The sequence below is a fragment of the Liolophura sinensis genome, chromosome 11 (genome assembly GCF_032854445.1).
Source record: "Liolophura sinensis isolate JHLJ2023 chromosome 11, CUHK_Ljap_v2, whole genome shotgun sequence".
NCBI lineage: Eukaryota > Metazoa > Mollusca > Polyplacophora > Chitonida > Chitonidae > Liolophura > Liolophura sinensis.
In genome coordinates, this window is record NC_088305.1 from 7,487,717 (window position 1) to 7,514,270 (window position 26,554).

General features: G+C 40.2%; 2 protein-coding genes across 2 annotated transcripts in view; both read left to right on the top strand.

The window, feature by feature from the left end:
* The window catches only part of LOC135477444 (histone acetyltransferase KAT2A-like), a 34,569-nt gene extending 10,796 nt beyond the window's left edge, over positions 1-23,773 (top strand). Inside the window, 8 exon segments of the mRNA XM_064757548.1 lie at positions 11,150-11,358; positions 12,413-12,539; positions 14,547-14,657; positions 15,482-15,625; positions 16,084-16,232; positions 17,906-17,972; positions 19,386-19,470; positions 21,000-23,773. Of these exon segments, the coding sequence (XP_064613618.1) occupies positions 11,150-11,358; positions 12,413-12,539; positions 14,547-14,657; positions 15,482-15,625; positions 16,084-16,232; positions 17,906-17,972; positions 19,386-19,470; positions 21,000-21,196 (1,089 nt within the window). The 3' untranslated portion in view covers positions 21,197-23,773.
* Positions 606-10,445, top strand: LOC135477705 (histone acetyltransferase KAT2A-like). Its single transcript, XM_064757898.1, has 10 exons — positions 606-735; positions 2,640-2,763; positions 3,281-3,426; positions 4,527-4,616; positions 5,996-6,177; positions 7,724-7,915; positions 8,639-8,745; positions 9,585-9,731; positions 9,989-10,075; positions 10,291-10,445. The coding sequence occupies exons 1-10, from the start codon at positions 628-630 to the stop codon at positions 10,443-10,445; spliced, it is 1,338 nt and encodes a 445-aa protein (XP_064613968.1). The 5' UTR covers positions 606-627.
* Positions 23,774-26,554: the final 2,781 nt, after the last annotated feature.

Below are 26,554 nucleotides of genomic sequence, written 5' to 3' on the forward strand. Positions count from 1 at the left end.
TGCTCTTCGAGACATGCATAAATTAAATGTTAAATTCTGGATAAATTGTTACAATGTTCTTTGTTGACCCGTGGTTTTCCAGGCAAAAGCGTCAACAATTGAGCTTAAACGTCTATTTCAATTTTTTCAGGCAGACTTAAATAGTCAATAACACCTCAGTTGGCATATTTAAGATACGGCAAATCGTCTCTAAGGCGATATAGCTCCTTTAGAGCTTCCGGGGCCTTGGCGGCCCCTGGAGCCTCGCCTTTTTTGCTGGGGACTCTTGCTCCACCCTCCCACCCCCCACTTTGAAATTACTTCCTACGCCCCCTGCTACTGCAGTTCAGTGTTCATTCAGTGTTAGCAGGACGTTTAAATTAACATTATTTATAGGTTAAGTGATCAACTTTAATTTGTCAGTGTGAAACATAGCCTCTAAAATTCTAGAAACGAGAGACAAGGCAACCAGTCATGAATAGGCGTTTAGCATTCGTCACATCTTGTTTCTTCCAAATAAAAACGTCGATCCTGTTTTTTCATATCACCCGTGGCTTTGCTGAAAGTCAAAAATGGCGTCGGGTGAGGCTCAATTTGGAGATATGACCAGCCTCGCTCGAGAGCCTCACCCAAGGCTCCACGGGAGAAATGAGCAGACCAAATAACCTGCAAAGGATAGCTCAAAAGAAAACTCAAGTTAGGAAGTATCCGAGGAACAAAAAGTTGGAAAAATTAGCAGTGTATTCGTCGTGCAAAGTAAGCGGAAGTGGTACCTTTGATACACAACAACAACCACATAATATTGAGGTCGCATGTTTTGTTTACCTTTATGTCAGCGAGATCTCCAAGCTTACAGCAAGAATACTTGAATGGATAAAGCTACCGGATATTATGCCCGACAATTAAATAGTTCTGGTGTAACGCGTTCAAGTCCTAATCAGGGAAATTGAACCCTTATGACGGCGAGAAACTTGTCAAGAAAAACTAACAGCTGACTTAGCTCTAATGTATAGCTCTACCTAGCCCCGAAAGACTCCAACTCCTTTTCTTACACTGGTCTAGCGTCTTTGGAGTCTCAATGCCTACAATGTTAATTTCGTACTCAATGAAGGTCCAGGCCGATTTTCTATGTTATCGAACAAGTCTCTCGCAAATAAAATCCCAAAGCTAAGCTGGAAGCTCCTCCCATAACCGCAGTGCGGTGGGTGCGTAAAGCAGGTCTTTAGCTTGGTGTCTTTTTATTTGCTCGTTAAAACAAATCCTACCTGCCATGATGGCTGTGGTAAGTGTAAACAATTTTCCCTCCTGTGTGTGGAGAGTCCCCACCCCAACATAATTCATTTTGAAGCCAACAACTGCTGCAACATTTCACCAACACAGTTGTGAACTAGTAATAAAAAACTTGCTCCATCTGTTGGATCCATGGAAAAAAATTGTTCTCACTTTTGTAAAATTTTAAATTCAGCCAAATGAGTTATTGCTCAAATTTGGGATGCACTCATTGGCTGGTTTTGTTTTAACATGATTTTTGAGACCAGCAAGCTGCTGATGAAGAAAGGTGAGGCAGCCGAAATTGTAGGGCGCATATTTGTGGAGGTCTGCACTTCTACATGAGACGCACTATAAGTGCCTGAGGTGTGAGTTGGTTTCACTTTGGCACTACAGCAAGAAGAGTAAATATAAGGGCTTAGGCTGCATGATGTTACTGCAGTGACTTCAGAGTATCGGGGGGCCTCCGTGGCTCAGTCGGTTAGCGCGCTAGCGCAGCATAATGACCCAGAAGCCTCTCATCAATGCGGTCGCTGTGAGTTCAAGTCCAGCTCATGCTGGCTTCCTCTCCGGCCGTAAGTGGGAAGGTCTGCCAGCAACCCGCGGATGGTCGTTGGTTTCCCCCGGGCTCTGCCCGGTTTCCACCCACCATAATGCTGGCCGCCGTCGTATAAGTGAAATATTCTTGGGTACAGCGTAAAACACCAATCAAAAAAAAAAAAAAAAAAAAAATCAGAGTATCGGAGCAAAGGGGCTGTCATGCAGGACTGCCGCTGTGATTGTCAACCCCATGACAAAAAAGTTGCATTTTCAAATCATGTTGTCTTGTGTGCACTTTAAGTCAGGTGTTTGGTGGTTTACCCTGGGAACTCTCATTTCCACCACCCACAAGTGTAACGGTTTCATATGCCGTATATCTCTGGAGATCTAATCTCCTTGTGCTCCATTTAAGTTTCCCACTCAGCTCATACTATACCATCCAAACATGCATGGAACTTAACCAATTAAATCATTTAGAATTTGAAATCATTTGGAAAGTGGAGAGTGTCTAGTCACGGTACCAATCACACTGCTCAAAGGTAGAATTGAGCGCTGTTCCAGAAAATAGAGACTGTCGATGAAGCATGTGTGTATTTGTTGTGCTCAAATGTGATTGTGACGATGTTGTTGACTCAGCAGAAATTCAAATGGTGGCTTTCGCTTGTTGAATGCAGCTTAAACAAATGAAAGAAAAAAGTATTGAGTATTGTCTCAGGGATATTATTGGTTTAAGGGGTTACACATTTTATGTATAGCACTGAGTCTCAAGCTAAACATTCGCTTAGACCACTCATCTACTCACCATTAGTACAGTGGATTAGATATTCTTAAGATGCTTGATTGTTTTCCAGTCTGATGGATGTAAGTGCAATGGCTGGAAGAACCCTAACCCCCCTCCCAATCCCCCACAAGTGGACTTGTCCCAGCCCCTGGCCAGCCTGACTGATCCCTGTCGCAGCTGTGGACACACTCTAGGTTTGTAGCTGGTTTATTGGATTTTATTCCCATGTACATGTAGTCTTTAAGGGCTGCTTTGCAACTTAAACATCTTGTTGATTTATAAAATAACAGTCAAATAAAATCTTGTTGATCAATGGCAAAGGATTTATTATGAGTATGATAAAGTGAAGATCATCCCAAATATGATAGCACATCATAGTGCCCTACAGTAACATCCCCCCCCCCCCCCCCACAGGACCAGCATAGAGTATCACACAGTACCACAAGGTATCACACAGTACCAGCAATTGTTCGTGCACTGTGCTGTCTGATATTTGTTGAAGACCACTGGTTGCACATATCCATATGTCACACGTGGAAAAGTGTGTTTTCATCTTGCCAAAGGTTATTGGTTTACATTGAGCACTGCAGTTTCGTTCACCTTTTTAATAACTTTTTAAATGCTCATCATATTAGTGAAACTTTCTTGAGTATGGCGTATAACAACAGTCAAATAAATGAAATGAAATGACAACGCTGGTATTCCTGCCAGGTGCACATGTGTCTCACCTGGAGAATGAGGCAGAGGAGGAGTTGAACTGGCTACTGAAGATCGTGGTGGATGTGGAGAACCTGTTCATGTGTGTGCACAAGGAGGAGGACCCAGAAACCAAACAGGTCTACTTCTGTCTGTTCAAGGTAAGAAAACAAGACAAGACAGGTCTACTTCTCTCTATTTGAGGTAAGAAAACAAGACAAAACAGGTGTACTTCTGTCCGTTCAAGGTAAGACAACAAGACAAAACATGTCTGCTTCTGTCTGTTCAAAGCTAGAAAACAAGACGAAACCTGTCTACTACTGTCTGTTCAGGGTAAGAAAACAAGACAAGACAGATGTACTTCTGTCTATTCAAAGTAAGAAAAGTAGACAAAACAGGTCTACTGCTGTCTGTTCAAGGTAAAAAAACCAGACCATCCAGGTCTACCTCCGTCTGTTCAGGGTAAGAAAACAAGACAAAACAGGTCTACCTCTGTCTGTTCAAGGTAAGAAAACAAGACAAAACAGGTCTACTTCTGTCTGTTCAAGGTAAGAAATTAAGACAAAACAGGCCTACTTTTGTCTGTTCAAGGTAAGAAAACAAGACAAAACAGGTCTACTTCTGGCTGTTCAAAGTTAGAAAACAAGACAAAACCTGTCTACTACTGTCTGTTCAAGGTAAGAAAAGAAGACAAAACAGGTCTGCTTCTGTCTGTTCAAGGTTAGAAAACAAGACAAAACAGATCTACTTCTGTGTTATCATGGTAAGGAAACAAAGCAAAACATTGTTACTTCTGTCTGTTCAAGCTAAGAAAACCAGACAATACAGGTCTTTTTCTATCTGTTCATGGTAGGAAACAAGACTAAGCCTTTATGCTTCTGTTTGTTCACAAGGAAACAAGACAATGCTGATCTACTTTTGCCTGCTCAAATTAAGGACACAAGACAGCATGATCCTGAATGTGTGTGTATTTATTGTAACACCTATGACAGGTGTGGACAGCCAAAATATTGACATAGATTAGCCAAGCGCTCTTACTTCTGGCTTTTCAAGGTAAAGAAGCATTTATAATGAGCATAGAAATGGCGTTGGAATGGAAGTAATGTGTGTAACCACCCATATATTGTCAGAAAATAAAATTCTTCTGTTTTTGATTTTTTGTTACTTTGAAGGCTGGTCACTGCTGTTCAAGGAATGTTTGGAACAACCGATATGTATTACTATACATGTACTATGTTCTGTTTTTCATTTTCTTCTGCAGTTATTAAGAAAATGTATCCTGAACATGAGTAAGCCAACCATAGAAGGACAGTTAGGGAGCCCACCGTTTGAAAAGCCAAGTATTGCAAAGGTATTACATTTATTAAATGAGACATTAAGCTAACTGTGCCCCTCATTTAGTATATCATCCATGTTACATTATTGGATATGAAGTGTTTGACTTAACGGCTGTGTTAATATAGGCCTTCAAAAAAAACACTGACTGACAGACCATCTGATTTACAGAGCTATTTTTTCCAGCTTTTGCAGTGGGCTGTGGTTGTGCGGCAAATGTGCTTGCCATTCAGTCACAGATAAGCATGAGGTAGAGGCTTGTACTAGGCCCTCTGCCCAGATTCTGTCCACCACTATGCTGGCCACTGTCGTAGACATGAAATGTTCTTGAGTATGGTGTAAAACACCAATCCAGTAAACAAATAAAATTTTTTTATTGATTTATTATTTTGATTGGATTTTACGCCGTGCTGAGGAAATACTTCACTTATGTACTGGCAGCCAGCATTATGGTATGAGTAAAACATTTACAGCTGGAGGGAACCGTCAACCCCACCACATGCATATATGGCAGAGCTTCCCATGTATGGCTGTTGAGGAAGCGAGCTTGAACTGGACACCTGTGTGGATTATACCTGTGCTCAGTGCCATCTAAGTCTTCAACCTTTTCAACTGCCTCTGTAACCAATCAGTCCAGCTCATGCTGGCTTCCTCTCCGGCCGTACGTGGGAAGGTCTGCCAGCAACCTGCGGATGGTCGTGGGTTTCCCCTGGGCTGTGCCCGTGTTTCCACCCACCATAATGCTGGCGTATTCTTGAGTACGGCGTAAAACACCAATCAAATAAATAAATAAATGTAACCAATTATGCCAATATTTTGAAACATCCCGAGAGACACATGGGGTGTTGAGAAGTAATTTGAGAAGTTTTAAGAAGCTTGCTTCTTTAGTGAAACAAGCAAATCGTTTTGGCATTATTTTCGTAATAATTGTATGCAAAACTTCCACTGAACAAATGTGCATTAGCTTGAAGGTTGAAGATGTACAGTGATACAATTGGATTCCCAAGTTTCGTGCTTTAACACCTTTAAACACATTTAATTATTTTACCAACTTGGATTTGATTGGTGTTGACACCATACTCAAGAATATTTCACTTATACGACGGCGGCCAGCATTATGATGGGAGAAAACCGAGCAGAGCCCGGGGAAAACCCACGACCATCTGCCGGGTGCTGACAAACCTTCCCACGTGTGGCCGGAGAGGAAGCCAGCATGGGCTGGACTTAAACTCACAGCAACCGCATTGGTGAGAGACTCCTGGGTCACCAACTTGGAGCCACCTGTATTATAATCCTATCATTTCTGGGTAAATGTCCTTGATAGTGTCCCTGATATTTCAGGTTTATATTCCTTGACATACTTACCTGTAATGCAATATTCTGTGCTGGTTGAAGGGAGTGACGAACTTTGTGCTGTACAAGTTTGGTCACCTGGCTGAAAAGGAATGGAGAACGATGTACGACCTGGCTAAGATGTTTCTGCATTGTCTGAACCATTGGAAGCTGGAGACGCCCACCAGTCGCAAACAGAACGCACAAACGGATGACTTCACCGCTTACCAGCTGAACTATACCAGGTATTTTCTTTTTTTTTTTTTTCAGCATGGTATAAGCCATTTGGTATTTCAGGGATATTGGAGTTTACACATAGTTAGATGAGACAGGGTGGGGGCTCTCACAAACTACCGTGTCAAAAAAAAAGAAATGTTTTCTGATTTTATGAAATGTGTCAACAGTGCCTTTGAGTTGACAAGCAGATGTATACTCTGTTTACCAGTTACTATAAAACAAAGTTTACGCCTTTTAGCTATGTTAATTTCTTCAACGAGATGAATGTCGATTTATGTTGACCTAACGACTCGAGAATTTTGCTAGGGTGGACAAAGAGATGTTGAGTTAGTGTTTGGAAACTTATGGAAGTTTTTAGTTGAGTCAGTGGAGTGTTGTAGAACTCACACACGGATGCTGATTGGGAACTTTTTAAGGATGTGCATTGTGTGTTCTTACAGTATTATCGTTATAGGGATTACACTTTCTGAATATAGCACAGATTCTGCTGCTAAAATTTGACTGTGGGTTTTGAACCAGCGACCTCAGGATCAGGCACCAAATCACCAGCAAGACATGTTAAAGAAGAAGACAATTTAAAAAACATGACACTTTAGGCTGAAAAGAGCACATTTTTCTCTCTTTGGTGGTGCCTGCTGCATAATTTTACGATTTTTCCGCACCATACTTATAAAGTCTGAAAATGGCAAAGCTGGCATCAATCGCTCCATCGCATCCTCCATCTTTAACACCCTGTAATTTATGCTGGGGGGTGTGTTGAATCTCAGCCAATGAGAAACACTACAAACTGTCAGCTTGTTCGTGTAAACTGGCAACCTACATCCAACATTCCGCTTTCCCGATCGTCAAGCGCTACCTTCTGGGAAGAAAACTTCTATCGGAAATGTACGAACTGCATTTTGGCGGTTTCCGACAGCAATTCTCCTCCTGACACAAAAGACTTCAGGACTAGTTCTTAGGCAAAATAGCGTCGTCCACAGCGGATTTGGCGCTGACTTTATTTATAATTTATCTACTTGGGGTACATATTAAAATTTTTTTTTATGGCATGCACCTGCGAGGAAATGCATACTTTTTTCAATGGTATTTCATTGATATTTACATTTTCTTCTCCTTTAAGTGTCTAGACCACTCAATTGAAGGCCAGTTTTCAGCACTAGAATCTCTGCTATATTCAGAAAGTGTAATCCCTATTAACAATAATACTGTTACTTAGTCCACTTCCTAAAATGACATTTAAACCTGTCTGATATGTAGAGTTAATGCTTGGAATCTTTTGATTGAAGTTTTATGTTAAATCATTAGGGTGTTATAAGACTCACACACTAATAGGAACTATTTAAGGCTGCTTATGGAGTTTACGTGATTTAGAACATGGATTTCACAGAGTATTTCACAGCCTGTTTTATATGTGAATCATATAATTCAAACTACAATGTCCTCAGTGTACTCTTTACATGTGACATTGTATTCAGATGAAAAAAAAAACAAACTGTGAACAAACACACAAACAGACCAACAAGCAAGTTTATTATAGAGCCTTTCTGTCACCAGGTGGCTGTGCTACTGCCATGTGCCAGCGTTCTGCGACAGTCTACAACGCTATGAAACTACGCTAATCTTCGGAAGGACACTCTTGAGGTCTGTTTTCCAGACCATGAGGAGACAACTCTTGGACAAGTTTCGAGCCGAGAAGGAAAAAATGCCTCCTGAGAAAAGGACTTTGGTTTTGAATCATTTTCCGAGGTAAAACCACAGACTCGTGATTTTTGTGTTTGGTATTTTAGCTCAACTGTGTAAAGTACTGCTGTGATGTAATTTTTCTGGGGTAAAACCACAGACTTGTGAATGGTTTTCTTATTTTAACTCGCCTAAGCAATGTTCATGGGGAGAGTACAGCTTACATTGGGAATACAGTGACACTTAAAACAATGTTAAGATAAATAATAAGGGTCCAATCTAAAAAAGCACTGCTTGTATTGCGCTCAGGTGTTACATATACATAAAGCACATTAGCACAAGGGGGGTAAACATCATTGATGCCCTGCATGTGTTTTAATGACCAAAAATTACAAAATTCATGACACATTCCTTTTTGTGTATTAAAATCCATGTTGATGTAAATTAAAATATTTAGGTACTTTATGTATTGAGCTGAAGTGTGCCATAGATCATACATGCCATAGAGACAAGCCTAGGTTTTAGTTAGTGATCACAAGCAGGCTTAGGTGAAATAGAAAAGCTCTGCATGTAAGTAGCTAAAAATCCATTTGTGGCAAATGGTAGCCCTGCTACCAAATTTTGTATTTTATCAGAATTTTGTCGGTGGCTAATAGACAATCTGAGGAGGATCATGTTCAAGATGCTTGTCTCTCAAGGGATATGATGCTAGGATATCTGTAGAAAATGGTCACAATTATGCAGAATTCTGTATCATTTATCTCAGAGGAGTTGGTTTGTATGCTTCAGGTTTTTGTCCATGTTGGAAGAAGAAGTTTATGGAGCCAACTCGCCCATCTGGGACCCAGACTATTCCCAGAACCCTGCCAACATACCTATCACCTCACCCCCCACGAGTATGTTTACATGTAGCTCACCCAAGTCAGTATGATGTTATGTTTTACCAGTAGCAGCATTTTTGTACTAGTGTCAGCATATATGTGTACCAGCATCAGCACACATGTGTACCCAGTATCAACATGTATGTGTACCATTATCAGCATATATGTGTGCCAGTATCAGCATATTTGTGTACCAGTATCAGCATATACATGTACATATATGTGTACCAGTATATGCATACTTGTGTACCAGTATCAGAATACATGTGTACCAGTATGAGGATATACATATATGTGTATAAATATCTATATTTGTGTACCAGTATCACCATGTATGTGTACCAGTATCACCATGTATGTGTGCCAGTATCAGCATGTATGTGTGCCAGTATCAGTGTATGTGTACAGGTATAAGCATGGGTACCAGTATCAGTATGGGTTACAAGTATCATATGTAAGTACCAGTATTGTGTTGATCCACCAATAAGCTTAACATAGTGCATAATCATAGTTTTTACATGTTTTCGTACTGGCACTAATGAGGTTACTTGGTTACAGCATAGTTCATACCACAACAGTTGTTCCCCTAATAAGTGAAGCTTTAGGTTTGAACCCAGCTCTAGTTGGGTTTGCTGTGGCTTTAAGTCAGGAGGTTTGACAGGTTTCTGATGAAAGGCACGTGATTCCTTCATCCAGATCAAAGAAATATTATTTCTATGAAAAAGAAAATATATTAGATATGTGGAATAATCCGGAAAAATGCTGTTTTCATATTTGTGATAGTAAATGTATGTAATACGAAGTAAAAGTGTTAGAGAATATCTCTGATAGAACTTGCCCTGTGGTTTTTCCAGCTCCACCTGCCCCAACAGGTGCTAGTGGTTTTAACAAGTTTATCAGTGCCTCCCTGGGGACTAACAGCAGCCCTAGCGACACAGTGACTATCAACGTCAGCCCAGGGCTGATTGGCAATCATCGTCAGTCCAAGAGTCAGGATACAGGTGAGTTTAGAGTTAGTCCTCTGCAGGACGTCTTAAGTGTTAGCTGAGAGATGAGTCCTTTTACTGTGTATACACAGTTTCCAGGGGTCATACGGTGCATGGAATTTGATATTGAATTTTCCAGGGGGTTTTGTAGTGGTGACCTGGAAAAGCTTTGAGACTGAGACCTACTGTGTATCAGGCTGACAAGAAATTTGTTTTCTTACATCTTTGAAATTACTTAATAGGTCCTTTTAAGTGTAGAATATTTATTCTAGGCACCCTGGAAAATGTGATGTTTGTGCGTGGAAAAGCCATGAAAAAGGCATTGAAATCTGACATTTTTGAAACGTATGAACTTGGAGGTACGGTTACTCAAAATCTCTGCCCTGTTTCCTGCCACCATAATTCTGGCCATTGTCGTTCAAGTGAAATATTTTTGAGTGCGACGTAAAACAACAATCAGATGAATAAATAATGAAATTGCTCAAATCCAGCTTCTGCAGTGCTGGAGATGAAAGTTAAATAAGTAGATGTAATTAAGGTGTTTATTATGCCTGTCTGTTTTAACCTATTGCAGCCAGTAACAAACGTTTCCGAGAAGAAACGCAGACGGCAGAGGATTCCAAGCGGAAGAAGGTGGAAGGGGATGTGAGTGCGGAGCTCGTGAGTGAAACTGTGGCCACCATCAGTGACCCGGACAAAATGGTTGGCCCTGATGTAAGTTTTCTTTAAGCTGATTTCATTGGGACATTTGGGCTGCTCCTTGTAGCCAACATACATTTAATTGTAACAGAAATACTCAGTTTCTCTCTTTTGTCACATGGTTAGTCATCTAATGGACAACATAAACATTCCATAATGCTTTTTGGAAAAGTCTAGGAGAGAAGTGTAACCTGCATCCAGGACTACTATAATATCTGTCCTGGAAATTAGAAGAATTACAGTAGGCTACTTTGAAACATTTTTACTGAGATAGTAATTTCTTAAGTTGATACATGCAGCTTTCCAATAGATTGTCTGTGGTGGCCGTCATGGTGTTTCAAACATGTGATCTGGGTAGGAAATGTGACATGCGTTTCAAACCCAACTGAAAGCTCAATTAATGAGCAAGATGATGAAAGCAGGCTTCCATGGCTGATAAGGTTAGCATGCCAGTGTGATGCAATGACTTGAAGCCTCTCACCAATGTGGTTGCTGTGTTTTGAAGCCCAGCGCATGCTGGCTTTCTTTCCGGCCATACATGGGAAGGTCTGCCAGCAACCTGCTGATGGCCATTGGTTTCCCCACGATAATGCTTGTTGTTGTGATATAAGTGAAATATTCTTGAGTACAGCGTTAAACACCCATCAAATAAATAAATAACTAAATAAATATTTTTGAATATGTCATCATATCGGGAATCTTCAGTGTTTCACCTCACCTTGTTTTGTTTGCAGACGTCTTTCTTCCCCGCCCAAGCCGCTCGGGATGAAGGTGCAAGGCAGGAGGAGAGTAAGGGCATCATAGAGTTCCATGTTATCTCCAACTCACTGACCAAACGGCCCAACAAACAGACACTCATCTGGCTGATCGGGCTACAAAACGTCTTCTCTCATCAGCTACCCAGAATGCCCAAGGAGTACATCACGCGTCTGGTGTTTGATCCGTAAGTTTTAACTTTGTGGCTGGAAGCGCAGTTTACGCTGATATCACCTGAAGGGTATAAGCGTTGTATAATGCTGTTGACTCCCACAGTTGGTACTGGTTGGCCCGGTGTCAGTATAATTTTACTAGGTGTCATGTCTGGTGTCTTTGACATGATACTTAAGATAGCGGTGCCATAGACACGCCCTGCCACAAGAAGACATACTGTATGTACACACCCCTAATGACTCCACCTCGTCGTGTGGCTGAAAACTTGTATGATGGTAAGGCCTAAGCATACATACATACCTGTTCTACCTTATACTGCAGTATATATTATGTATTTCACTTCCACCCTGCTTTTACAGTATCAGTTGTCTGCTTGAATTGATTTGGTTTTACAGTTCCTGTATCTGACTCATTCTTTATAGTTCCTGTATTTGACTCATTCTTTACAGCCCTTTATGTATTTACAGTCCATGTATGTGACTCCATCATTACAGTTCCTGTATGTGACTCCATCTTTACAGTGCCTGTATGTGACTCCATAGATACAGTCCCTGTATTTGACTCCATATTTACAGTCCCTATATTTGACTCCATCTTTACAGTGCCTGTATGTGACTCCATCTGTACAGTGTCTGTGTGTGACTCCATCTTTACAATACACATACTTGACTCCATCTGTACAGTCCCTATATGTGACTCCAACTTTAAAGTCCCTGTATTTGACTCTGTCTTTACAGTCCCACTATGTGACTCCATCTGTACAGTGCCTGTATGTGACCCCATCTTTACAATACACATACTTGACTCCATCTGTACAGTTCCCATATGTGACTCCATATATACAGTCCCTGTATTTGACTATCTTTACAGTCCCTTTATGTGAAACCATCTGTACAATCCCTATATGTGACTTCATATATACAGTCTCCGTATTTGACTCTATCTTTACAGTCCCTGTATGTGACTCCATCTTTACAGTACATGCATCTGACTCTGCCCTTACTGTACATATGCTTGACTCCATCTTTACAGTATGAATTTTCTATTTTTCCCCACCCTTGGAGTAGGAAACACAAGTGCTTGGCTCTCATAAAAGATAACCAGGTGATCGGGGGTATCTGCTTCCGAATGTTCCCCACCCAGGGGTTCACAGAGATTGTTTTCTGTGCTGTCACTTCCAACCAGCAGGTTAAGGTGGGTAGTTGTGTGTTTAGTTTTAATGCGGCTGAAATTACAATGCCTGTGTTAAACTTAACACTGGAGACCTAAATATAGTCATATGTATAAAATTGTAATAATCTTAAGTAGCACATGGAATGTTAGTGTTTGCAAACTGTATGAATCATTACAGTCTTGTGTGTGTATTTAGTGGATAACCTAAGCTAAGTCACAGTCCAATTCCAATGCTGCTCTTTCAAATATTATTGAAAAAAAGTTCCTGTGTTCGGCAAAATAGACCAAAATTATTTTTGGATCAAAAAGTATACTTAGTTTAAAACCTGCTATTGTTTCTGTAAGTACAGCCTTTGTGAATGAAAACAGGCATATGTGTGCGGTAATGCCAGTGAGAGTGTCACAGCTGTGTGCTATCACTGTGTTAATCAGTAGAGAATTGTTGCGTTTGGTTTGACAAATTTCCGTGAATTATCACTGCCAGAGCGAATTGTCTGTGTGATGTCTGTGAATCAGAAGAGGTGTGTTTGGTTTGTTTTGTAAACATTTGTGAATGACAAGAGGTGTTCTAGGTAAACTCCTGAATTAAAAGTAGTGTGTTTTACAAAATCTCTGGCAGGGAACGTGTGTTGATCTCTCTTGTGTCAGTGTGTGAGAACAGGTGTGTTGATGTCTGTTTTATGACTGTGTGTGAGAACAGGTGTGTTGATTTCGGTTTTGTGACTGTAAGAACAAGTGTGTTGATCTCTATTGTGTTACTTTGAGAACAGGTGTGTTAATATCTGTTGTGTGACTTTCTGTAAGAACAGGTGTGTCCATCTCTCCTGTGTAACTGTTTGAGAACAGGTGTGTTGATATCTTTTGCTTGATTGTGTGTGAGCACAGGTGTGTTGATTTCTCTTGTGTGGCTGTGTATAAGAACAGGCGTGTTGATCTCTGTTGTGTGACTGTGTGTGAGAACTGGTGTGTTGATATCTGTTGTGTGACTGTGAGAGAACAGGTGTGTTGATATCTTTTGCTTGATTGTGTATGAGAACAGGTGTGTTGATCTCTGTTGTGTGACTGTGCAAGAGAACTGGTGTGTTGATATCTGTTGTGTGACTGTGTGAAAACAGGGATGTTGATCTCTCTTTTGTGACTATGAGAACAAGTGTGTTGATCTCTTGTCCGACTGTGTGGGAACAGGTGTGTTAGTCTCTCTTGTCTGACTGTGTGGGAACAGGTGTGTTGATATTTGTTATGTTACTGTGTGGGAGAACAAGCGTGTTGATATTGATAGTGTGACGGTGTAAGAACAGGTGTGTTGATATCTGTTGTGTGACTGTGTGAGAACAGGTGTGTTGATCTCTCATCTGACTGTGTGTGAGAACAGGCGTTGATATCTGTTTTTTGACTACATGTATGGAAGAACAGATGTGTTGTCTCTTGTATGACTGTGTGTGAGAACAGGTGTGTTGATATCTGTTGTGTAATTGTGTGTGAGAACACCTGTGTTGATCTTTCTTGTGTGACTGTGTGTGAGAACAGGTGTGTTGATATATGTTGTTTGGCTCTTTGTTGAGAACAGGTGTGATAGTATCTGTTGTGTGACTGTTTGTGAGAACAGGTGTGTTGATATCTGTTGTGTAATTGTGTATAAGAACAGGTGTTTTGATCTTTCTTGTGTGACTGTGTGCGAGAACAGGTGTGTTGATATCTCTTGTGTGACTGTGTGCGAGAACAGGTGTATTGATATCTGGCTTGGCTCTATGTTGAGAACAGATGTGATAATATCTGTTGTGTGACTTTGTGTAAGAACAGGTGTGATGATATCTGTTGTGTAATTGTGTGTGAGAACGGGTGTGTTGATCTTTCTTGTGTGACTGTGTGCAAGAACAGGTGTGTTGATATATGTTTGGCTCTTTGTTGAGAACAGGTGTGATAGTATCTGCTGTGTGACTTTGTGTAAGAACAGGTGAGATGATATCTGTTGTGTGGCTGTATTTAAGAAGTGGGATGTTGATCTGCCTTGCCTGGCTGTGTTTGCAGGGCTACGGCTCTCACCTGATGAATCACTTGAAGGATTACCACATCAAGCACAACATTCTACATTTCCTCACCTTTGCTGACGAGTACGCTATCGGCTACTTCAAAAAACAGGTGAGACCAGCAATACTATTGTTTAATCAGTGACGAACAGGTGTCTATTCAGGGTAAACACTTTTATCATCCCAACAGCCCAAACATTCATTGTAAAGCATTTGTCTTCCAGGAGTGTGGCGGCCAGGTCTGAACATGTACGTCACGCATAAGAATGATCGTCAGTAACTTGCCAAATGTTGGTGGTTCACCCTGAACCTCTCCTTTCCTCCACCATAAAACTGACCACCATTTTATTATACACGTAAGTGAAAAATTCTGGAGTGTAGTAGTATACTGCAATCAGGAGCCTACATGGCTGAGTGGTGCCTCCGTGGCTCAGTTGGTTAGTGTGCTAGCGCAGCATAATGACCCAGGAGCCACTCACCAATGCGTCACTGTGAGTTCAAGTGCGGCTCATGCCAGCTTCCTTTCTGGCCGTACGTAGGAAGGTCTGCCAGCAACCTGTGGATGGTCGTGTGTTTCTTCCAGGCTCTGCCCGGTTTCCTCCAACCATAATGCTGGCCGCCGTCGCTTAAGTGAAATATTAAATTAAATAAATAAATACATAAAACACCAATCGAATAAATAAATACATCCATGGCTGAGTGGTTAGCGTACTAGCCCACAGCAATGACTTAGGAGGCTCTCACTAGTATGGTAGCTGTGAATTCATGTAACGCTGGCTTTCTCTCCGGTCTTACTTGAGACGATGTTTCCTCCTGCCATAATGCTGGCCTCTGTCATATAGGCAAATCATTTATGAGTATGGTGTACAACACCAAACAATGATAAACACTACTATCAAATGTAAGCATAACTTCTTGTCTTTCTACCCTAAACAGGGCTTCTCCAAGGACATTCACCTGCAGAAGTCAGCGTACCTGGGCTACATCAAGGATTACGAGGGCGCCACCCTAATGGGCTGTGAACTTAACCCACGCATCAAGTACACTGAATTCTCACAGATTATACGCAAACAGAAAGAGGTGAGTCTGAAAACTTCAAAGGATGACCCAAAATAAATCGGCATTGGACAGCTATTGCTTGCCTTGAAATCCGTCTCGCTACACTGAACATAGTGGCCTTATTGGCAATAAGTAAACTGGCCATTTATGAAGGTTGTTATCAAATATTCTTGAGTCATTGAGTAATGTTTTAGTAAGGCAAAACATTTTGTGTTTTTATGGTTGACCCCTAAAAATTCTCAAAAATTAAAATGGAATAAACATGAAATTGAAAATATGTCTTTAACACAAAAAATTGGGGATAGTCCACATTTCCCATCAAATAGATTATTTTTCAGTTTTATTTTATTGTTTCTCTGTTCGATGACATTGATAAATATTCATTCTGACCGTAAAACAAAAAATTAAATTGCTGTTGCCAAGGCCTAAAACACCAATGAAATATAGAAAAGAGGTTATTCTGTGTGGTTTTTGTCCAGATTATCAAACAACTTGTGGAGAGAAAACAGGAGGAGCTGAAGAAGGTGTACCCGGGGCTGCAGTGTTTTAGAGACGGGGTGCGACAAATACCCATAGAGAGCATCCCGGGGCTTCACGAGGCTGGCTGGAGGGCGCATCAGGAGAAAACGTTAGTGGTGCAAATCATAAATTTGTCAATTAGCAGGAGATTTGCCATTTGTGTTGATCGATAAATGGCTGTTATAACTCTTTGGTTTGAAGAAGCAGACCATCATAAAAACAAGAGATTAAAACTATGATCCTCTGAAAAAATTAATTCTTTTATTATGGCAGAGAAACTTGGTTAGTTCATTTGTGAACATCTTCAATTTTATAATTTTTCTATGTATAAAGATCTACCTGTCTAATCTGAAAATATTGTATTTTGATGAAATTAGTAATCTCTTGCGTCATAAAATCCTTATCAAATAAATAGTGATGAGAGCGCTGATATAAAGAGAAGACGTTCCCCTATAGATCCTCACCTCCTTCCAGATATGAAAAGATCTGTTTAATTTGGAAGACAATTCTTTTGCAAGTCATAAATGAACATCTTCGATTTTATAATTTTTTTATGTGTAAAGATCTACCTGTCTAATCTGAAAATACTGTATTTTGATGAAATTACTCTTGTGTCATAAAATCCTTATCAAATAAATAGTGATGAGAGCGCTGATATAAAGACGTTCCCCTTCCAGGTATGACAAGATCTGTTTTATTTGGAAGACAATTCTTTTATTTTTATGTGTAAGGTGTTATCAAGGTGGAAAAAAATGTGGAAATGGTATCAAGCCATAAGAGAGTACAGCATTGCTGGGGTGTATCAGCATTACCCTCTCAGAGTGTACAGCATCACTGGAGTGTGTCAGCATTACCCTCTAAAAGTGTACAGCATTACTGGAGTGTATCAGAATTACCCTCTCAGAATGTACATCATCACTGGAGTGTGTCAGCATTACCCTCTCAGAATGTACAGCATGGCTGGAGTGTACCAGCATTAACCTCTCAGGGTGTACAGCATTGCAGGATTGTATTAGCATTACCCTGTCAGAATGTACAGCATTGGTGGAGTGTGTTAGCATTTACCCTGTCAGAATGTACAGCATTTGCTAGAGTGTATCAGCATTACCCTCTCAAAGTGTACAGCATTGCAGGAGTGTGTTAGCATTTGCCCTGTCAGGATGTACAGCATTGCTTTAGTGTATCAGCATTATCCTCTCAGAGTGCACAGCATAGCTGGAGTGTGTCAGCGTTAACCTTTCAGAGTGTACAGTATTGCTGGTGTGTATCAGCATTACCCTCTGAGAATGTACAGCATTTGCTTGAGTGTATCAGCATTTACCTTATTGGAATGTACAGCATTGCTTGGCTGTATCAGGATTGCTTGACTGTATCAGCATTGTTGGACTGTATCAGCATTGTAGGACTGTATCAGCATTGCCCTCTCAGGGTGTATAGCATTGCCCTCTCGGGGTGTACAGCTTTGCTGGAGTGTATCAGCATTGCCCTCTCAGGACTATAGCATTGCCCTCTCAGGGCTATAGCATTGACCTTTCAGGGTGTATAGCATTACCCTCTCAGGACTATAGCAATGCCCTCTCAGGGTGTATAGCATTGCCCTCTCAGGGTGTATAGCTTTGCTGGAGTGTATCACCGTTGCCCTCCAACTTCCCGGAAGTTTATTTTAGCATGATACGGCCATAATGGTCCTCTCCTGCAGAGTCATCTGCCATGTCTTAGAATTTTTACATCTGCACAGGCTTGAAGATAGCAAACAAAATAAGTTTTTGTTTTTTCTGGCAGGAAGGAAACTTTTGCTGACCCTGAACAGTTGTTTAATTCTCTTCGCACAGTTTTGCAGTCCGTCAAGGTAAGGTGGCCAAACCATCTTAACAGTTTAATTCACTCTGCACAGTTCTAGTTAGTTAAGGCACACTAGTTCTTAACAGTTTAATTCACTCTGCACAGTTCTAGTTAGTCATGGTCAGGAGGTCAAAATTCTTAACAGTGTAATTCACTCTGCACAGTTCTAGTTAGTTAAGGCACACTAGTTAAAAACTCTTAACAGTTTAATTCACTCCACACAGTTCTAGTTAGTCAAGGTCAGGAGGTCAAAATTCTTAACAGTTTAATTCACTCTGCACAGTTCTAGTTAGTCAAGGCATACTAGTTAAAAAATCTTAACAGTTTAATTCACTCTGCACAGTTCTAGTTAGTCAAGGCATACTAGTTAAAAAATCTTAACAGTTTAATTCACTCTGCACAGTTCTAGTTAGTCAAGGCACACTAGTTCTTAACAGTTTAATTCACTCTGCACAGTTCTAGTTAGTCAAGGTCAGGAGGTCAAAATCCTTAACAGTTTAATTCACTCTGCACAGTTTTAGTTAGTCAAGGCACACTAGTTCTTAACAGTTTAATTCACTCTGCACAGTTCTAGTTAGTCAAGGTCAGGAGGTCAAAATTCTTAACAGTTTAATTCACTCTGCACAGTTCTAGTTAGTCAAGGCACACTAGTTAAAAATTCTTAACAGTTTAATTCACTCTGCACAGTTCTAGTTAGTCAAGGTCAGGAGGTCAGAATTCTTAACAGTTTAATTCACTCTATATAGTTCTAGTCATTCAAGATCAGGAGGTCAACATTCTTTGCATGTTAAGAAACTGAAGTTAAAGCAATAAGACTAGTCACTGTTTTTATGACTTGATAAGGGTTTTGAAGTAGTTTCCACAGGGGTGTTGTTTTAAGGGTGATTTTAGAACTTCTACTTCATAATAGAATTATAATAATTTTCATGCTCTAAAATTTATAGAAAGAAAGGAAATATTATTGTGATATGTTGAATATTCTAGCATAACTGATCAATGAGCCACACAGCCAAAGTGCTCTCTTAGAATCCAGAAGCCCTGATATACACATACATGTACACCTGTATTCTGTTGGGTCCTCTATGACTGAGTGGTTAGCGTGCTATTAACCCAGCACCCGGGCCCTGCCCGGTTTCCACCCACTATAATGCTGGCCGCCATCGCATAAGTGAAAGATTCTTGAGTACAACATAAAACACCAATCAAATAAATAAGTAAAATTAACCCAGCACAATGACCCAGGAGCCCCCATTGAAGAGGCTGCTGTGAGTTCAAGTCAAGCTTATGCTGGTTTCCTCTCCGGACGTACGTGGGAAAGTCTTTGCTACATTTTCTCCTACCATTATGCTACCTGCCGTAGTGTACATGTAAGTAAATGATCTTCAGTGCGGCGTAATACACCTCTGTTCTTCTTCCACAGGGTCATGGCAGTGCTTGGCCATTTCAAAAGCCAGTGGACAAATCTGAGGCTCCTGACTATTATGATCACATCAAATTTCCCATGGGTAGGTACATCCCACCCCTTACCCAGCAACCCACCCAGAAATACACAGTTGTCTGTAAATTTGAGCTACAAGCAGATGGCATAAAACGTATGATTATGGATGAATTGCATGGACTTAAGCGGATACAGAATTCTCACTGATTGGCTGATAGCAGAGAGATGATTTTCTGGGTTAAAACCTACAGCCATGGTCATGCTAGAATAAATGCACCATTAAAAATCAGCTTAGCCTCCTGTATTTCACCTGAAGTTTGATATGTATATATGCACTTTCTAAATCACATGACCAATTCGGTGACCTGCTGGTTAGAGCGTCCATCTTGAACTCGAGAGACGCAAGATCAAACCTGGGTTGGGTCATACCAGACTTTAAAAATAATACTTGTTGCTGCTTCGCTTGGTGCTCAGCACTGAGAGGTTAGAGCAAGAAAAGAGGATTGGTTTCCCCGGTTCACACACCCAATGACTCTTCATTGTCATATGACTGAAAAATGGTTAATTACGACATTAAAGCCCAAGTATTCATTCATATATTCTAAATCACATGAATGCCTTAAAATGATACTTTTGATGCCACTACGTAGGTTTTCCTGATAAAAAAAAATAAACCAGACTTCACAAAAAACTCTCTCTAACGTGGATGAATCAATCAGACTCAAGCGTAAGTGTGTCACCTGAAACATGCTTAACTTAGGTAAATACACTAGGTAATATCCGAAGTTGTATATCTCTCACACCAGCCAATCGTTGATAGAGGTGTATCCCTTTAAGTTGAAGGTATTCTGAGCTTTGTTTGGAAGACACATTTTGGATGGTACTCTATTAAGAAGTTTTCACCAATCATATGCATTTCTAGAGACGAATAAAGGTCGTAAAATGTTACTTTTAACCCTGAATTTTCAGCTTATTTTCACATATCTAAAGCAATCCGCAGAACACCTTGCTTGGAGATCAATAAAGTTCGCAAAATCGGGCAGAATGAATAACTTAGTCATAGATGATTTATTTATTTGATTGGTGTTTTACACCGTGCTCACGAATATTTAACTTATACGACTGCGGCCAGCATTATGATGGGAGGCAACCGGGCAAAGCCTGAGGAAACCCACGACCATCCACAGGTTGCTGCAAAACCTTGCCACCTACGGCCAGACAAGCGAGCATGTGCTGCACTTGAACTCACATTGACCCCATTGGTGAGAGGGTTTGGTTAGCGCGCTAACCAACTGGGCCACGGAGGCCCCTCATTCATTGGTGTATTTTACATATATATCATTCATTGGTCTATTTGCATATATATATATATATATATATATATATATATATATATATATATATATATATAAATGAATAATATATAAATATATATATATATATATATGCCATCAACAGTGAGACGTGCTAACCCCTCGGCCAGTCATGGGTGATATTTGAAATTTAATACAGTAGGTTAATATATCCAACATTAAATAAATGCATACATGTAACTGTTGTTAATGAGTTCATCTGATCAACTGGTTTTCTTGACAGATCTGAAGACAATGTCCGAGAGACTACGGAATCGCTACTACTGTCACAAGCGTCTGTTTGTCGCCGACATGACGAGGATCTTCACAAACTGTCGCTCGTACAATGAGCCAGATACAGAGTATTACAAATGTGCCAATATCGTGGAGAAGTTCTTCCAGCAGAAGATGAAAGATCCGAGTCTTCAAGACAAGACGTAGGTCTTCATGACAAACACACAAGTCACAAGTCCTCACGACAAAGACTGAAAGACGGGGAAGTTACACTTTCGCTTTTACAGCAGAAAGTCAGTTCAGATCTGTATTCAGTGAAAAGGGCGAGATATTCACATTTACCGTGACTAGGGGGCAGAAAGTAGGATGTGCGGAAGTGAAATGGACAATTGCCAAGATGCATTGAACTAGGCCTCCGTTTCCAATGAGTCCAGTCTGAGGTCCCTTGTTTTTTTAACAGAATATATCAGATTTTGTGCCAGAAGATCGAAGTTCCTGGATGCCGTACTTAGCACACAGACTCGTTTAGCTTCTTTGCAAAGAAATAGTGTTCTTTTTTTTCCCTGTGCAAATGTTAATGAAAAGGTCTACTGAGGGTATTTATGTGCTGTTTATATTTATGATAGATGTGTGTATTATCTTTCGAAAAGTTTGGGTTGCTTTTTTGACATATCGCATGGCTTTTGTACAAACCTTCACTCTTTTATAACGTTTCTCATTATTCATACATCATCAACTATTCCCAGCTAGTAGTAACCATTTTTGAAAACATGAAAGATAACCTTAGGAAGAATAAGCTGGCAAGGGTAGATCAAGTCCGATGTGTTGTACTGGACGTTGTAAAGCAACTTTGCTAGAAAAAAGAAAAGTGGACCACTCCATACCCAAGTGACACTGGAGTGAAATCTCAGTTTCTGTCTATATTAATTTATGTTTTTTTCCCTGTTCTAAGTCCGTTTTCAACAAATGTTGAATGATCTGTTGTGTGATGTAAATATGGTGGTGTCACGTGACCTTCATTGGTATGTAAGGTAAATTCTGATTGGATGAACTAGAGAGTTTGTGGATATGAATTGTTCCAGGGGGTCCATTACGACTTGTTATTCCATGTGTAAATAAATGATTAGGTCGAAGACTTTATGTTTTTGTAAGTCTACAAATGTTTGTTTTAGCTTTATGCCATATGCATATAGCACAAAAGTTTTACCCTTTCTGGATATTACAGATATGTACTGACTTAAAGGAGAAGAAAACATAAAAATGGTGCCAAAATCAAATGAAAGAACTTGGCCTTTTATATTTTTTCGATATCATCTTTCAGGAGAAAATAATATTTGAAAATATTTTTGTATGGTGGTTATATGAGACCTTTTGGTACGATATGTATCATCTTTGCGTAATAATGTTCTAAATAAGGATGTGATGCATGTCTAATCTGAATTGTGATAATATTTTTGAATATATTAAAAATCTAAATATGATCAAAATCCAGGTTAAACACATTTGTTAGCCGCCAAGACCAAATTCTTTTGCAAATATATTTATTGAACATGTGTTACATCATCATTTATACCATTATTACACAAAGACAAGAGGTAATCCCATATACCCACCATACAAAAACTATTTTCAAGCGTCGTTTTTCTCTTTAAAGAAAAACTGAAAAAATTATTGAAGACTACATTTACAACTAACATGTCGCACTCTTTCATCTGGACTTTGTATACTGTTTATGCTTTCTCCGCATTTAGTGCAACACGTCACTGTTTAAGGCAGATTCCATAAAACCGGTTTCGACATTGAAGCAGAATTTGACAGTCTTTTTTGGACCGTAGGAGTCATATTGGCAAACTTTAACAGTGGGTCTACCGAGAAATCCTGTTTCAACACCAACCTTGATACCCATAAATACGAGTTACATTGAAGATCTAAATATTGTGTCAAATATTGTTATGTAGAAAAGTCCCAGGCTCTTATCCTGTATGACATGAATTTATTCACTGGGGTTTTGGTAAGAAATATATGTAAAACTGTGAATTACAACGAAATTCCTGTATTCAGAATGACGGTTTTTAATGGAACTTTCTGCCGATGGACGCCTTCATTTATTTCATTTGATTATCTTTGCAGTTTGTGCACACTACTCCAGAATGATTGACTTACGCGATGGCGATACATACATGTACACTTGGATCAGCTTACCACATTCTTTTGGAGAATGTGTATATGTGCTGCATTTGATTCACTAATTCTGTACGAATGAGATCGTGAGTGCGAATCTCGGCCATACTCGTTATATACAATACACAGATTGCCATTTTGGTCCTCGGAAACTAGCGTTTACGTGTATATACGGGCACACGAAGGTGGATAACCATTAGTGTCTTGCTTTGGTCATGCTTGACTAAATCCGCCATACCTATTCTCAGCCTCAATCTTGGTATAGTCTGGACTTAATACCTCTCTGTCACACCAGCCAATCAGAATCGATTCTGCATCCCTTCTGTAAAAGTTATGATGTCAAAAACTTCACCTTCAGACAGACGGATGGCGATTGTCACAGAATAAAAGAACTGCCTTGTAGAGATTTCAGCGCATTTTGCGATTCTTTGGCCAATATCCTCCGAGATATAGCAGGATGCTTGTCTAAACCTGTCGGATTCTGACATGGTTACTACAGTGGGTCTGTTTAGGAGATACAAACCCATGACCGTCTGATGGTGAAGAACATGTAAGTTAGAATTTGAAAGCTGAATGTGTTTTGATGTGTACAGCGTATGTTACTCACTGCAAACTTATTTATGTAAGTACATTTCATGCATCATTAAACGATAATGAGAACGTGGATGTGGCGAAGCTTGTGTTTCATCTGTAGGCCTGGATATCACATCGACAGCTCTTTTTTTCAGATACTGAACCAAAGTACACAGCCCCCCCCCCCCCACCCCTCCACTCCCACCCCCAGCCACCGCCGTTAAAGCCCCTCAGCGGAGAGCTATCAGATATGAAGGGGAACATTGCTCATTTTTTTAGTTTTTTTTTTTTTTAGTTTTTTTAGTTATTAGATTTATTATCTTTTCCGTCATACTCAAGAATATGTCACTCATACGACGGCGGCAAAACATCACGGTGCGAGGGAACCGTGCAGAGGTTCAAAGAAACACACGACAATCCGCAGGTTGCTGGAAGACCTTCCCCCTTACGGTCCTAGAGGAAGCCAGCTTGAGCTGAACTGGAGTTCATATACCCACAGCAGTGTTAAAATGCTCCTGAGCGTTGTGTATGCGATAGATTGTCTGCCACAATACATAATATACGTTGTGGATAAATTGAATATCATTTCCTCCAGTGGTCATAAAGGGATAACGTAACGGGGATGTAGAAATGTTCATTTGATTGTGCTCTAATCTTTGCATAAGGACGACTGTATATTTCAAGGTTTCCATTTCAATAATCCGTCTTATGTATCATACGACATGTCTGCCATGACTATTGTATTAACTTTGAAAGCCATTTAGTTTCGGGGGTGGAGAATGTGACGAACTAGGAGATTTGGATCTAGCATTATAATTGACTGGGAACTCCAAATGAAATCGTGGTTTGTTTCATCCACAAGTTCTGTCTAAAATATATTGTGACAAGGTTCAATGACTGTTGTACTGTGGTGCATATTTATTAAACTCAAATGTAGACCTACACGTGTGTAACAACAGGCATGTAATAACATGAGTGCAGTGACAGGAGTGTAATATCTGGCGTGAAATAACAAGAGTGTAAATACAGAAGTGTATTATCAGGCGTGTAATAACAGGCATGTGAATAGTGTAATGGACGAAGTGTATTAACAGTTGTGTAATGACAGGCATGTGGATAACAAAAGTGTCATAACAGGAGTGTAATGGTAATGAAAGAAGTAATGTTTATTACCAGGCATGTAATAACAGGAAAGTGAATAACAAAAGTGTCATAACAGGAGTGTAATAAAAGAAGTGTAGTACCAGGCGTGTAATAACAAGAGTGTGAATAACAGAAGTGTCATAACAGTAGTGTAATTAAAGACGTGTAATAACAGAAGTGGAGTAGTGTAACAAAAGACGAGTAATAACAGAATAATGTAGTGAAAGGTGCGCAGCCACAAGAATATAATAGTTAGAACACGTGATCTCAGTTGGGGGCTCGATCGGCAGTAGAACAAACTACTTCCGCATCTACTAATCCGTACTGTTTCCTGTTTCGGTTTCGGTTTTTTTTCTCGTCACGATATGGCTGAAATACTGTCAGTGTGGCGTTAAATGCCGTCCATTTATTCATGAGCTCACTTGTTCATTCAATTATTTATTCACTCATTCACGCCTTCACCCAATCATTCACTCACTCATTCATTCATTTATTGATTCACCAACTCATTCATTCACTTATTCATTCATTCACTCATTCATCCATTCTGTCTTTCATTCATTCACTTCTTCATTCATTCTTTCATTCACTAGTTCATTCATTGATTCTCTCGTTTATCATTCACTCGTTCATTCATTCAATCATTCATACATTCATTCTTTCATTCTCATGTGTGCATCAATGGCCGCACGCTCCCCATTCCCCCCCCCCCCCCCCCAACCCCCACCCACCCCCATCCTTTCCAAGCGGGCCAGTGATAAACTTAATCCGTGACCACAGCATGTGTTACCATTTCAAAAAGTTTTAGGCTACGTATATATAATATATGTATATCTATGCTCAATTAAATTCATTGATTAGACATCTCTGACGGACCAGTTTAAAGCGGCGCCAAGGTAGGAAAACCAGCATGGAGTGTAACAAGTGTTGACAGGAGGTACAACATAATGCTACCACAAGTGCTGAAACATATGTCTACTACATTCCAGTGTATAACTAAAATTTGACAAAACACTTATCAAGTAAACTATGTATTTTTTTTAATGATATAAAATGACAAGAGTAAATCCCCACAAGTAGCGCTATCTGGTGTATCGTGTAATCTTGCACCCAGTTTCCTCGCCAAGTGAAAGGAACACGCTAAAAGATAGGATGCCCAAGTGGTTAGCGTGCTAGTGCAACACAATATCCCATAAGGCTCAAGTCCAGCTCATGCTGGCTTCCTGTCTGGTCCTACGTGGGAAGGTCTGTCAGCAGATGGTCGTGGGTTTCCCCTCTACCATAATGCTGGCCTCAGTCGTGTGAGTAAAATAAAATTTGATCCAAATACTGACAGAGAGACCTACGACGGACAAACCTACCGACATACTGACAAAGAGACATACCAACAGACGACGGACAAACCTACCGACATACTGACAAAGAGACATACTGACAGAGACCTACCAACAGACTGACGGGCAGACCTACCGACATACTGACAAAGAGACATACTGACAGAGACCTACCAACAGACTGACAGACAGACCTACCGACATACTGACAGAGATACATGCGAACAGACGACGGGCAGACCTACCGACATACTGACAGAGAGACCTACGAACAGATTGACGAGCAGACCTACCGACATACTGACGGACAAACCTACCGACACACTGACAAAGA